The 12,866-nt window shown below is 42.9% G+C and overlaps 1 protein-coding gene across 1 annotated transcript in view; it reads left to right on the top strand.

The window, feature by feature from the left end:
* MCF2L2 (MCF.2 cell line derived transforming sequence-like 2) overlaps positions 1 to 12,866 on the top strand; it is a 508,793-nt gene that overhangs the window by 149,731 nt on the left and 346,196 nt on the right. Inside the window, exon 7 of the mRNA XM_044288562.1 lies at positions 4,915 to 5,064. Coding sequence (XP_044144497.1) covers positions 4,915 to 5,064 — 150 coding nt within the window. The remainder of the gene's footprint in view (positions 1 to 4,914; positions 5,065 to 12,866) is intronic.

The raw sequence follows: 12,866 nt of genomic DNA, 5'->3' as shown, positions 1-12,866 counted from the left end.
CTTTTATGTCGGACGTATGGTCTCTGTAAAGTCCCAATATACTCTGTCCAGATTATATCTGTACTCACTGTATACCTCGCTGGTTCAACTTGTTTGGTGTGTAAAGATTCCTACTGTGGCGTCCCACAGTTCAACCACTCTCCAATTTTTCTCCAATCGTATTTTGTGTGAATTTTTTTTGGCTTCAATATCACACAGACATTTTTAAATATCACACAAACATTTTTAGTTCCCTCATATTATAAATATTCAAAATCATTTAAATCATTTTCACCATTTCTTTTATTTTTATTTTTAAGAGAAGGCTTTCACAGAGGGTGTACCCTGTTGCTGACCTAACATCTTTTGATCGATTCCCCTGTGATGGCAATGGATTTTCTTACATGCGTTTTATATTTATAATTGCGTTTTTTTCAGAGAATGTGCAGAATGGACCCATTTATCTTCTATATAGAGGGTTTCTTTCAGGCCTGTAGTTATTCGCAATTATCAGAGGATTCCCCATAACATCCCAAATTTAATTGCTTTTGTGAGTCCCTATATAGTAAATGCATAATTTTTCATACCGTATCCTACAAATATTTTAGGGTTTCATAATTGTTTTTAGGGTTTTATAATTTGTCTAGGCATTATTCCCCTCACCTTCCCTTAATTATTCGTCATCCATGTGAGATATCACGCCTATAGTGCTTATATATAGGTTGGGTATATGAGTATGTTATCATGATTTCTTTATATATATATATATATATATATATATATATATACACCCACGTGATTTCATTGGGGTCAGTAGTTCAATTGAAACCAAAGATCTCTAAGTCTGAATTCAGACCTGCAGGGAGAAGACTACCAAAGTCATAGATTCTTTTGGACTCGGCTCGGGACATTCCCATAATATGGTTGCCTCCTCTCCAGTGTATGTCTACCTTCTCCAGGGCCACAAACGAGATACCTCTGAAGTCGCTGTTATGTGACACCTTAAAGTGTTTCGATAAAGAGTGGTTTTCATAACCTTTTTTGATGTTATTCTTACTTTCAGGGGTCTCTTAGTTCTGCCAATGTATTGTCTCTGGTAGGGGCACTGGATAAGGTAGACAACTCTGGAGGAATCACATGTTAGGCAACCTTTGATGTCTAAAGTGAACTGGTTCTGGGTGGATTGGACCTTGGTAATCTTTTTTAGAAATTACAAGCTTTTACACCCCAAACATCTCCCACACCTATAGAAGCAAATCGCGGACAAGAATAGAACATGTTATATTTTTTTGTGGTGCCGCGGAATGGAGCCACGGATGCGGACAGCACACGGAGTGCTGTCCGCATCTTTTGGGGCTCCATTGAAATGAATGAGTCCGCATCCGAGCCGCCAAAACGGCGGCTCGGATGCGGACCCAAACCACGGCCGTGTGCATGAGGCCTTATCAAGTGAAAACTGTGGTAATTTATATTTTTGTATTTTTTTTTCACATTTTTACCGGTCTGCGCAGGCCGGAAGGATGGATCCAGCATTCCGGTATTTTGGCACTAATACATTCGTACGGGGAAAAATCCTGGATCCGGCATTCAGGCAAGTCTTCAGTTTTTTTTCCGCTGGAGATAAAACCGTAGCATGCTACGGTTTTATCCTTTGCCTGATTAGTCAAAACGATCTAAACTGAAGACATCCTGATGCATCCTGAACGGATTACTCTCCATTCAGAATGCATGGGGATATGCCTGATCAGTTCTTTTCCAGTATAGAGACCCTAGGATGGAACTCTATGCCGGAAAAGAAAAACGCTAGTGTGAAAGTACCCTAAAAGGCACAGACATTGGAGAGTAGATGACAGGTAAAGAGTATTATGCAGTCAAATATAGAGCAAATGAAAGGATGATGGAGGAGTGCTTGATGTCTTTGTCAAGCATGTTTTAGGAAATGTAAATTGAGCCCTTGTGAGAGGAGCTTCACTGAAACTGCTATGTTGTGTGCGAAAACTTCCCTTCATACTATTAAACACCAGATGTCTGAAAAGCAGCAGTTGCTGCAAATAGTGTTGTATGAATGTTAGAGGGGTTATCCGAATTCCAAAGGATCCCGTTTACATTATACTTAACTGCTCCCCGGCACCTGTGTCGCTCCAGATCCCTGCACGGCCGCCGCTGCTTCTCCCCGATACTCAGATCAAAACATCCGGCAACGGGGGGAGCAGTCAATAGCAGGCTGCGACGTTGATGAGCCCCCTTGAGGCTGGTGACCGTCGGGGCCGCTATTGGCTGCTCCACGCCTCCACCCTCCCCATGACGGGGAGTTTCAAGGATCAGGAGCGACGCAGGTGCCAGGAAGCAGGTAAGTATAATGTATACGAGGGGCCCGGGCATTAGGGGGGATCTTTTAGATAATGTCTAGTATAGAAAATCATTCAAACCACACATTTAAGGTAGTTCTACAAGTTTGGCCATCTCAACCTCCCTGTAAACAGGCAGAGCATTTTATTGTAATTTCAAGAGGAAAATATGAGTTGCTGCCAGACACTTTCATAGAGTATATTGGTATATTTAACAGATCACATCATGAATCTGTCTGTACTCAAATAGCCAAGAGCTTCGGGTAGCTCTGAATCATTTAATTTTCCCCCATAAACCAATAGTACAAGCTATGGTAAGAAACATTTCAATACATTTGTTCCCCGCCACCAACCTCCTGCACTGATTGCTGAGTAAATCAAATTTCAGTGAAGCAAAGATGAAGGTGGATTATGGGACACACATAGACCCTACTGCTGAATCTAGTAAGTGCTATTCTCTCTCACCCTAGTACTGGATTCATACCAACACTGCTTATTACTGTTGTATTATGTCCTTTATGTTGCTGCTGCTTCTGGGGGTATGCTACAGAAACAGGGGAGCAGAATCTCTTCTTCTCTGTATGTGCAGTGTACAAGAGACCTCATGGCGGTCACCATCTAGTGTCTCAGGAAGTACTGAGAAAGTCTGCAGATAAAAGTCTTATATCCGCCACATGTAGTGTTATTCCTCTTGTACGGACATGGCAGGTTGTTCTGAAAAGTCTCCTGAAACAGGTATGCTTTATATAGTGAACTGCCAGAAATAAGTTAAAGGGGTTCTCCGGGAATTAAGAAAATGAAAATATGTAAATATTACTTTATTGTAAATATATTCCCAAATACCTTTCATTCGTTATAATGGCTTGTTTTGCCTAGGGAGCAATGATTAGGAAGAAAATGGCCGCTGTCCTATTAGTCCGCACAAAAAAACTTTCCTAATCACAGAGGAGGACAAGTTACTTCACACTGAGGTGCCTCATCGTCCTCTCCTACTTGTCAGGGATTATGATCCTGAATACAGATGAGAAGATCTTCAGCTGAATCTCTGTAGGGATGGAGTTCATGAGAAGACATGAAGTACAGAGAGGACGGACAGGACAGACTGTGGTAATGGAGACTACATACAAGTGCTGCTGCTCAATAGCCACATCTGTTCATGAACTCCATTCCTACAAAGATTCAGCTGATGACCATATTATTAAACTGTATTCAGGATCATAATCCCTGACAAGCAGAGCAGAGAGGAGGATGAGGCAGCTATTTAGCTTAGCGTTGTGACGTAACTCATCCTGCTGGGTGATTAGGACAGGTTCTGTGTGTACTAATAGGATGTCGGCCATTTTTGTTTTTCCTAATGATAGCTCCCTAGACAAAACAAGCCATTATAACTAATGTAAGGGTACTTTCACAATAGCGTTTTTCTTTTCCGGCACTGAGTTTCGTCAAAAGGGCTCTATGCCGGAAAAGAACTGATCGGGTATGTCCCCATGCATTCTGAATGGAGAGTAATCCGTTAAGGATGCATCAGGATGTCTTCGGTTCAGTCATTTTTACTGGTCAGGCAAAAGATAAAACCGCAGCATGCTACGGTTTTATCTCCGGCCAAAAAAACGGAAGACTTGCCTGACTGCCGGATCCGGCATTTTTTTCCATTGGAACATATTAGTGTCGGATCCGGCATTCAAAATACCGGAATGCTGGATCCGTCCTTCCGGTCTGCGCAAAAGGTGAAAAAAATTAATGCCGGATGACACCGGAAAGACGGATCCGGCAATTCAATGCATTTTTCTGACTGATCAGGCATTTTTAGACTGATCAGGATCCTGATCAGTCTTACAAATGTCATCAGTTGGCATACGTCCAGCGACGGAACTTCTTGTCGGATCACTCTGCCGCAAGTGTGAAAGTACCCTAAGGTAATTGGGAATATATTCATAATGAAGTAATATTTAAGTATTTTCATTTTCTTAATTCCCGGAGAACCACTTTAAAGGGCATCTGTCATTAGATTTGTATCTATGAAACTGTCGGACCTGTTACATGTGCGCTTGGCAGCTGAAAGCATCTGTGTTGGTCCCATGTTCATATGTGCTTCCATATGCAAATGAGCCTCTAGGAGCAATTGGGGCGTTGCCGTTACACCTAGAGGCTCTTCTCTCTCTGTAACTGCTGCGCCCTCTCCACTTTCATTGACAGGGCCAGGCGTGATGATGTTTTCACCACCTGACCATGTCAGTCAAAGTGCAGAGGGTGCAATAGTTGCAGAGAGAACACAGCCTCTAGGTGTAATGGCCACGCTCCTGTTGCTCCTAGGGGATCATTTGCATATATTAAAACATAAATGGAAGCACATATGAACATGAGACCAACACAGATGTCTTCAGCTGCCAAGCGCACATTCCACAGGTCAGCCAGTGTCATAGCTGCAAATCTGATGACAGATGCCCTTTAAATTCTATAAAATATGGTTTGTATGTTTTCAGCTACATTGAAAACTGAATATGCAGTGTAAATATGTTACACTAGCATCGGTATTATTTCCAGGTAAACTGACATACTATGTTATACTATATATTCCCTGAAACAGGCCATTGAGAGCTTTGCTCAAGTTGTAAAAACGACAGCCCAGAATTTGCAGACGTTTGGGACCAGCCTGGCAGAGACAGAACTCCCCAATGATGTCATCTGCACAGAGGAGCTGCTCATATCACATACAGAGCATCAGAGGAAACTCAAAGTAGGTGCTGCTTCTGGTCCTCCTTGTGAAGCACGCTCACTGTGTTATATAAATGACGGTGTGTGCTCTAAACAGTTATTCTAAGTGTAACAGAACCGTAAACGAGTGATTATCAGTCCCTCCGTCCCTGTCACCAGTGACGAGGACTCCCTCCCTTTGTGAAACCTCTTAGGTGCTGCACTTGCTATTCACAGCATTATCTAATAGGTGAAATAGCTGGGATCTGAATTAACTTTAAGCCATTGGAGCATGGTATCAGTTGTATGTTACAGCTGAAACCCGCTGCTGAATGTCTTTGAATAGAATAGTAATAGGGGGGTGTGGTGCAGAAAGGTGTTGAAAAGAGATTACCATCAAGAGGACCACATGAGGTTAAATGTCATAAAACAGTAGTAATGAAAATGTCAGCTTTTTCCCAGAGATGGATTGTGCAGGGATATTTGGGCTTTGTTGGTAATAATGCCATAATAAGTATGTACTCAAATGACTACTAACATGGAACATGGAACCCTATGTGATGGAGGCCACTGTATAGAATGTGTGAGGCATCCGTTTTACTGTGGAAGCCCATGGTGAGAGAAGTAATGTATGGCATCTGTTTAACATATATATCACATGTGTATAAGTTAAACGGGGACAAAAACCTATAGTTAACCTTAGCCTTGAAGGCTATGTGTACTCTAATGTCAATATCATACTTTTCTGATTCTGTATACCCACTGTTTCCATGGCAGATGTTATAGCCTCAGTATTAGAACACTTGTGTACACAGGTCAAGGAGATAAACAATTTATTAAAAAATACATTTTTTTTAGTCTGTTACTCTATGGCTTAAGTAGGTTTTTCAACCCACAACATTTTTGTTACAAACAGTTGGAGTGATACCTTAACCAATTCCCTGCTGCTGCCTTGGCTGAGAACTTTGCTGATCACCCGCCAGTCTCTCATTTCCTGGCTCCAGTGATGACATGGTATGTTGACACATGACCATTGCAGTGAAGCCAGTGACGTCTACACATCAACGGTATGGCCAGTGAAAGGCTGCAGTGGTCACATGTCAACCCACCACATCATTACTGGAGCCCCTAAAGAAAGGCAGGCCAGGGAATCATCAGCACTGGAGCAGCAGGGAATTCCTAAGTTGACCATTTCTCTTGTAGCAGTTTTTTTTCTGCAATTGTCCATTGTTTGTAAAATATTTCATCAGGTTGTATATATCTCCTTAATCTATTTTAGTATGTAGTACATATAGGGGCATGGGATATCAAAAGTGACTCTTGCCTTGGCCAGGGTATGAAAACTAAGGCAGCAAACAATCTTTGAACCAGTGGAGTAAAGCCTAACTATGACGCTGGTACATAAATCAGAAGTCAGATATGGTCTTTAGGAAAACACAACTTCCTGTGTCACGAATGTGGCATTAGCGGGCGCTTGGTTCATATGGGAACTAACATGACCTTCAATCATTTTTAGTTAAGATGCTCAATTAGTTTATCATGAATGGTAGTGTTTTATCTTGTTTTTTGTATCTTGTTTTTTTAGGTTGTACATTAATATAGATATAGATAAAATAATAACAAGGGAAGTACAAAGTGTGACCTTTTTCTAAGTGGAGCTCTCCCAGTAAACATGTGCTGACTTTTCCCATGTTCTACAGAATCAAATACAGAAACAATGGGGCTGATTAAGTAGACATTGTAAATTGAATGTCCCTTTACACGGGACTATTATCTGGCAGGTTATTGGGAACGAACACTCGTTCCCGATAATTGGACTGTGTAAAGGTGCTGCTGATCACCCTATGAATTATCAAACACTCGCTCATCGAGTGAAATGCGTTTAAAATGCGGACACCTAAATCATCATTTCTGAGCAGCAGATCATGCTGTGAGAGCAGCACTCTGCTGCCCAGAAACAATGAATCTGTATGAGGATGAGCGACTGCAGTAGCCAACACTGGTCCCCATACAGTGGAGGTGATTGCAGCGTGTAAAGGCAGCTCTTACTTCTGATGAGCAGGGAACAGATCCTTCCCAATGTAAATGCACCATTAGACTAGAAAGTGTAAAAAGGCACCAGATTAATCACGGTGGCTAATGCAGAGGCGCGGCAGCATGACGTAGGCAACGTGCGTGCAGCGGTCCGCCCTACCCCCAACGCCGGCTCCAGCTCTGACCCTCGATGCCGCCGCTAAGACACCGCTAAGCCCACCTTCCTTCTGTTGGATTCCGGACGCCGGGCTCTAAAGTACTTTACCGCTTTGCCACGCCGGCTCGGCCCTAGGCTGCACAGGGCACCGCGGCTACGCTTATTGAGCTGATACCTGATGCTGTCGTCCGGGTCCTTACCTGCTCCACGCTGCTCCAGGCTCTACATGCTCTCCATACCTGACGCTGCCGTCCGGGTCCCTACCTGTTCCATGCTGCTCCAGGCTCCACACGTTCCCCTTGTGCTGTGAAATCGAACAGTGAGTGATTGGTCGTCATCCCTGTCCCTCTGTCCCTGGGTACCTTGAGTGTCTTTGTGCCACTACCTTGGTGCGGCCGTTTGCAGAGTGTTTGTTTGTTTGTGTCCTGCTTTGCCCACCAGGGTTTGCTCTGCCTGCTGGGTAGTTGTGGGGAGTGGGGGAGTTGGCGGACTATGAAAAAGGTAGCTATTCGCTACTAATACTGCTGCCACGTCAATTCTCCTTCTTCCTCACTCTAAGTCGCTCTACAGATCGCAGTGGACGCCTTTGTGAAGCCACTTTGATTGCGATAAAGTCAAGAGGCTTTACCCTGGATGCTATATGAGTAGATATTAACGTCATCTCTGTACTGTTTCTGGACTATGTACTGCACTGGATGATTTATATATTGAAAACCGCTCCGTCATCTCTTTGAGCTCCGGATACCCGAGTATATAAGATCCATTTAGCTGTTGGAGGACCGTTGAAGATCGTAGGCAGACTGTGCCAAGAGAGGGGAGGGAAAAAAAAAAAAAAAAAAAAAAAAAATAAGGGAAAATGGCCCCCAAAATTCCCAATAGAAAATCTATTGGCACATCATCTCCCAAAGGGGGCACTGTAAGGACACAGTTAGATAAATATCTCAAATCACCACCCCCACCAACTAAAACGAGGAGTAACCAGAAACAAACACTACAAACGGAGGATTATGAAGAGAGTGGGAACTCTCTAAACAGGGCGGGAGAAAGTCAGCCATCTGAAGCAGATAACCAGATGAACAATATCGATCGCAAATTAGCGGGCATACTGGAGGCAGTTAGAACAACCAATCAATCATTAAACACGTTGACAACGACGGTGGCAGCAGTACAGACCGATATCTCAGTAATTCGAGACGACCTAAATAAAATGAGGCAACGTGTTAAGGAGTATGTAACCCTGACTACAGAGCTACAAAAAGAATCCACCCAGGTTAAAAAAAGGATAGAAATATTAGAAAGTGACAATAAGACACTAAAGGGGAAAATGGCAGATCTGGAGGACAGATCCCGGAGAGATAATCTCAAAATGGTGGGCTTTCCGGAGGGAGTGGAAAAAGACGACCCCAGGGGCTTTATCCAAAAATGGCTATCAGATAATGTAACAACAGCAGAGGCAGCGGTAACACCAATAGTGGAGAGAGCACATCGCATCCCAACCAGAAAACCCCCACCAGGGTCAGCACCAAGGCCATTATTAATTAAGATGACCTCCTCGAGAGAGCGGGACTATATCCTTAGGTGGAAAAGAGAGATACAAACGGTGAAATATAGCGACTCCAATATAGAGATATACCCGGACTTTTCGAAGGTCACGCAAGATAAAAGAAGGGAATACAAAGATGTGAAAAAGAGACTGATACAAGCGCAAGTGAAATACTCCATGCTGTACCCCGCGAAACTACGGGTTGTATATAAAGAGACCGTTCTTTTTTTTGTTAACCCAAATGACGCAACTGATTGGATGGACTCAAAGGGAATTAAATAATAAGCCGGTGATGCATCGAGAGGAAGCTGGGGGGGTCGACGGTGTGGGGGAGGAGGGAGGATAGTCTATGGTCAGAGTCCTATGAGTCACAGTTTGCGACTCGAGGGACAGAATGGGTGGGGGGTTTGGGGAGGTGGGAGGGTTGGGGGGTCGGGGCTTTGGGGGGGGGGGGTTGGAGGAGGGGATTTCTTTCCGCGGGGGTCTGTCGTGGTGTTGAGGATATGTTGTTGGTGGCTCCCCTGCCCTTCCGCTCAGTGTTGCTATATTCTCTAAAATGTCTAGTATATTGACATGGAATATCCGCGGTTTCGCGGATAAAATTAAGAGGTGCGCAGTGTTCGATTTAGTCTCTAGACACTTACCAGCGATAGTGGCCCTGTTAGAAACACACCTTACAGGTGAGAAGGTAGCAACTCTGGGCGGAAGGAGATGGGCCTCTCATGAATATCACTCCTGCCACTCTATATACTCCAGGGGAATTAGTGTGTATGTTCATAGACAGGTAGACTATGACCCAATAGAACAGCTAATTGATCAAGAAGGCCGGTACATCTTTTTGCACTGCTATTGGCAGGGGCAAAGGATAATCATAGCATTTATATACATCCCGCCCCCCTTTACTACTACTGTATTATGTAAATTGATGGAATACATTGCAGCACGAGAGGAGTGCCCGGTGCTGGTGATGGGCGATTTCAACTCGGTCATGGACATCAAAAAAGATAGGATTTCCACCATAACTAATTATGAATCAAATCTGGGATCAAGTACAGTGCTATCTAGAATCTGTACGGAGATGGCACTGGTCGATATCTGGCGATCTCTCTACGGAAATAAGCAGGTATTTTCTTGCTTTAGTAACACATATAGGTCCATGTCTCGAGTTGATCTGGCACTCGCCAGCCCCGGGCTCATTAATAGGGTTAAAAAAATGAATTACGAATGTCATGGCATCTCTGACCATAGCCCGGTCATGGTAATACTGGACAGCCCTAAGAAACCAAACCAAAATAGAATCTTTAAACTCAACCCCCACTGGATGACATTGATAAGAGATCTAGATAAGATTAATGAAGAAATAAAACTCTTTTGGAGGGAGAATGTTAATTCAACACATATCCATATGGTTTGGGACTCGCTTAAGGCATACCTCCGGGGTATATATTCACATGAAATCAGGAAACAGAAAAATCTTTTCGCCCAAACCCAAAAAGAAATAGAAGGGAGGCTCAACCAGATAATGAATGAGATTATCTCTGTAAATACCATAGAAAAACAACTCCAACTTAAAAAGGTACAGGAGGAATATAAACAAAATTTATACAAAAAAGCACAAAATAAAATGTTCTTTTCAGGATTGAGGAGTTTTAGCGAGTCCGGCAAGCCAAGCAGATTATTATCTATGATAGTAAAAAATCAAAGGGGAGGTCCCAACATCACTGGAATTAGGACAGAGGCAGGGAACATCCTACGAGACCCTGATGACATCCTAAAGGAATTCACTAGGTATTTTTCTATATTATATCAAGCCGGGTCCCAAAATCAGGGAGGAAAAATAGATCAATATCTGGATAACATTGATATCCCTGAATTTGACCAACAAGACATTGACTGGTTAAATAGACCTATACAACTGACCGAGCTACAGACTACGTTGTACTCCATCAAGGGCAATACATCCCCAGGGGTGGACGGTTTCCCATTTGAAGTATATCGGCAACATGAGGGAACGATCCTTCCCCCAATGTTGGAGGTACTAAATCAATCTTGGACAATAGGTTCCCTACCCCCCTCATGGATGGAAGCCACCATCACATTGATCCCCAAAAAGGGGAAGGATCCGCTGTTAGCTGCTTCTTATCGCCCCATCTCCCTGTTGAACACAGATTATAAAATTCTTGCCAAATTGTTAGCCAACAGATTAAAAACTGTCATACATAAAGTTGTCCATGTAGACCAAACCGGGTTCATTCCCAAAAGAAATATACAGGACAATATAAGGCGGGCGCTCTTGAACATCCAGACGGGGGATGGGGGGGACTGCTCCATCCTGTCCCTTGATGCAGCTAAGGCCTTTGACAGGGTGGAGTGGCCCTTCCTTTGGAAAGTATTATCACGGGTGAGGATAGGCGAGTATTTCTCCAGATGGGTTCGCATTCTGTACCAAAACCCGGTATCGAGGGTCCGAATTAATGGTGAGTACTCTGCCCCCTTTCCCCTGACCCGAGGAACACGCCAGGGCTGCCCCCTTTCCCCTTTGCTCTTCTCGCTATTCCTGGAGCCAATTGCATGTAAAATTAGAACAGATGAGGAAATATCTGGCTTCGGGTGCGAGGGGGAAGCTGACAAAATCAGTCTATATGCGGACGATATGCTGCTCTTTTTGGGAAAGGGGTATATAAACTTGCCCAGGGTTATGGACAGTCTGGATGAGTTTGGATCACTATCTGGATACGACATAAATTGGGAAAAATCTAAATTTCTCCCATTGAGACGCCCGGTTCCACGGGGCCACAATTTTCGGGTTAGTATATTGACCCCAGCAGACTCCCTAATGTACCTGGGTATCCAGATAGGGACCAAACTGGAACACTATCTGAAACTGAACATACTCCCAATAATAGATAAAGTTAGGGAAAAAATTAGAACATGGCTAAAGCTCCCTCTGTCACAAATTAACCGAATAGCGCTTATTAAAATGACATTATTACCAATGTTACTGTATGTCTTTAATGCCAGTCCAATCACGATAGAAGACAAATTTTTCAATAAGTTGGAGACCCTCTTTAATGAATTGATTTGGGGCCGCAAACGAGTCAGAATTAAGATTCAGTATCTGTATAAAGAAGAGGGTGGAATGTCCATCCCTTTCTTAAAAGGATATTATTTAGCTGCCCAACTGAGATGGTGTGTGAGGAATCGGAGGAATAAATGCATCTGTCTTCTTTTTGGGGAGCATTGTAGACCATGGTCGGATCTTTTTCATATTCTTGAAACTGGTATTTTTAAGAAGAAAACAATAACAAATCCGTTTTGCAGAATGCTCGGGTATATCTGGCAACAAATTAGAGATATGGTGGGTGTATCTGAAGCAGTTCAGTACACCCCACTGTGGGGGAATGCACACTTACCACAAGTTATGCAACTAGGTCACGTTGAATATTGGGAAAAAAATGGGATATATTTAATTGCACAATTTTTTCATCAGGGACTGATTAAGCCCTTAAATGAAATATTACCAGACATTACATTAGGATTTACTGATAAATTTCGATATGAACAAGTACGTCACGCTATACAATACACGGAGAATAAGAATTATCTGAAGATAGTAAGGAATACTTTTTTAGATTTTTGTCTAGATACGACATTTAACACTTCCATATCACATATATACGCTAAGTTAAAATATGAACACACAAAATTGATCACATTTAGGGGCGAAGTTAAATGGGAAAGAGACCTACATAGAGGGGAACCTATTATTTGGAATACTGTGTATAGAAACATTAAAAGATCGACCGTCTCACCCGCTCATGCATGGATTCTTTTGAAAATTATACACCGTCTCTATTATACACCAGCATTACTGCATACCATTTATAAAGATAGGAAACAGAACTGCTATAAATGTAACAAAGACAGAGGAGACTATAAACATCTGTTGTGGGAATGCCCAGGGATAAATGAATATTGGATAAAAATATTTCGGAAATTGCAGGACCACTCCCCAATGAAACACCAGGCATGCATTGATTATGCCATTTTGGGTACACTCCCAAAGACAGATGAAAATAAAACAGAGCAGATACTGTGGTTTCGGGGCATT

Source organism: Bufo gargarizans, chromosome 4 (assembly GCF_014858855.1).
Source record: "Bufo gargarizans isolate SCDJY-AF-19 chromosome 4, ASM1485885v1, whole genome shotgun sequence".
Lineage (NCBI taxonomy): Eukaryota > Metazoa > Chordata > Amphibia > Anura > Bufonidae > Bufo > Bufo gargarizans.
Note: the sequence above shows the minus strand (reverse complement) of the source record. Positions and strands in the feature narration are given on the sequence as shown.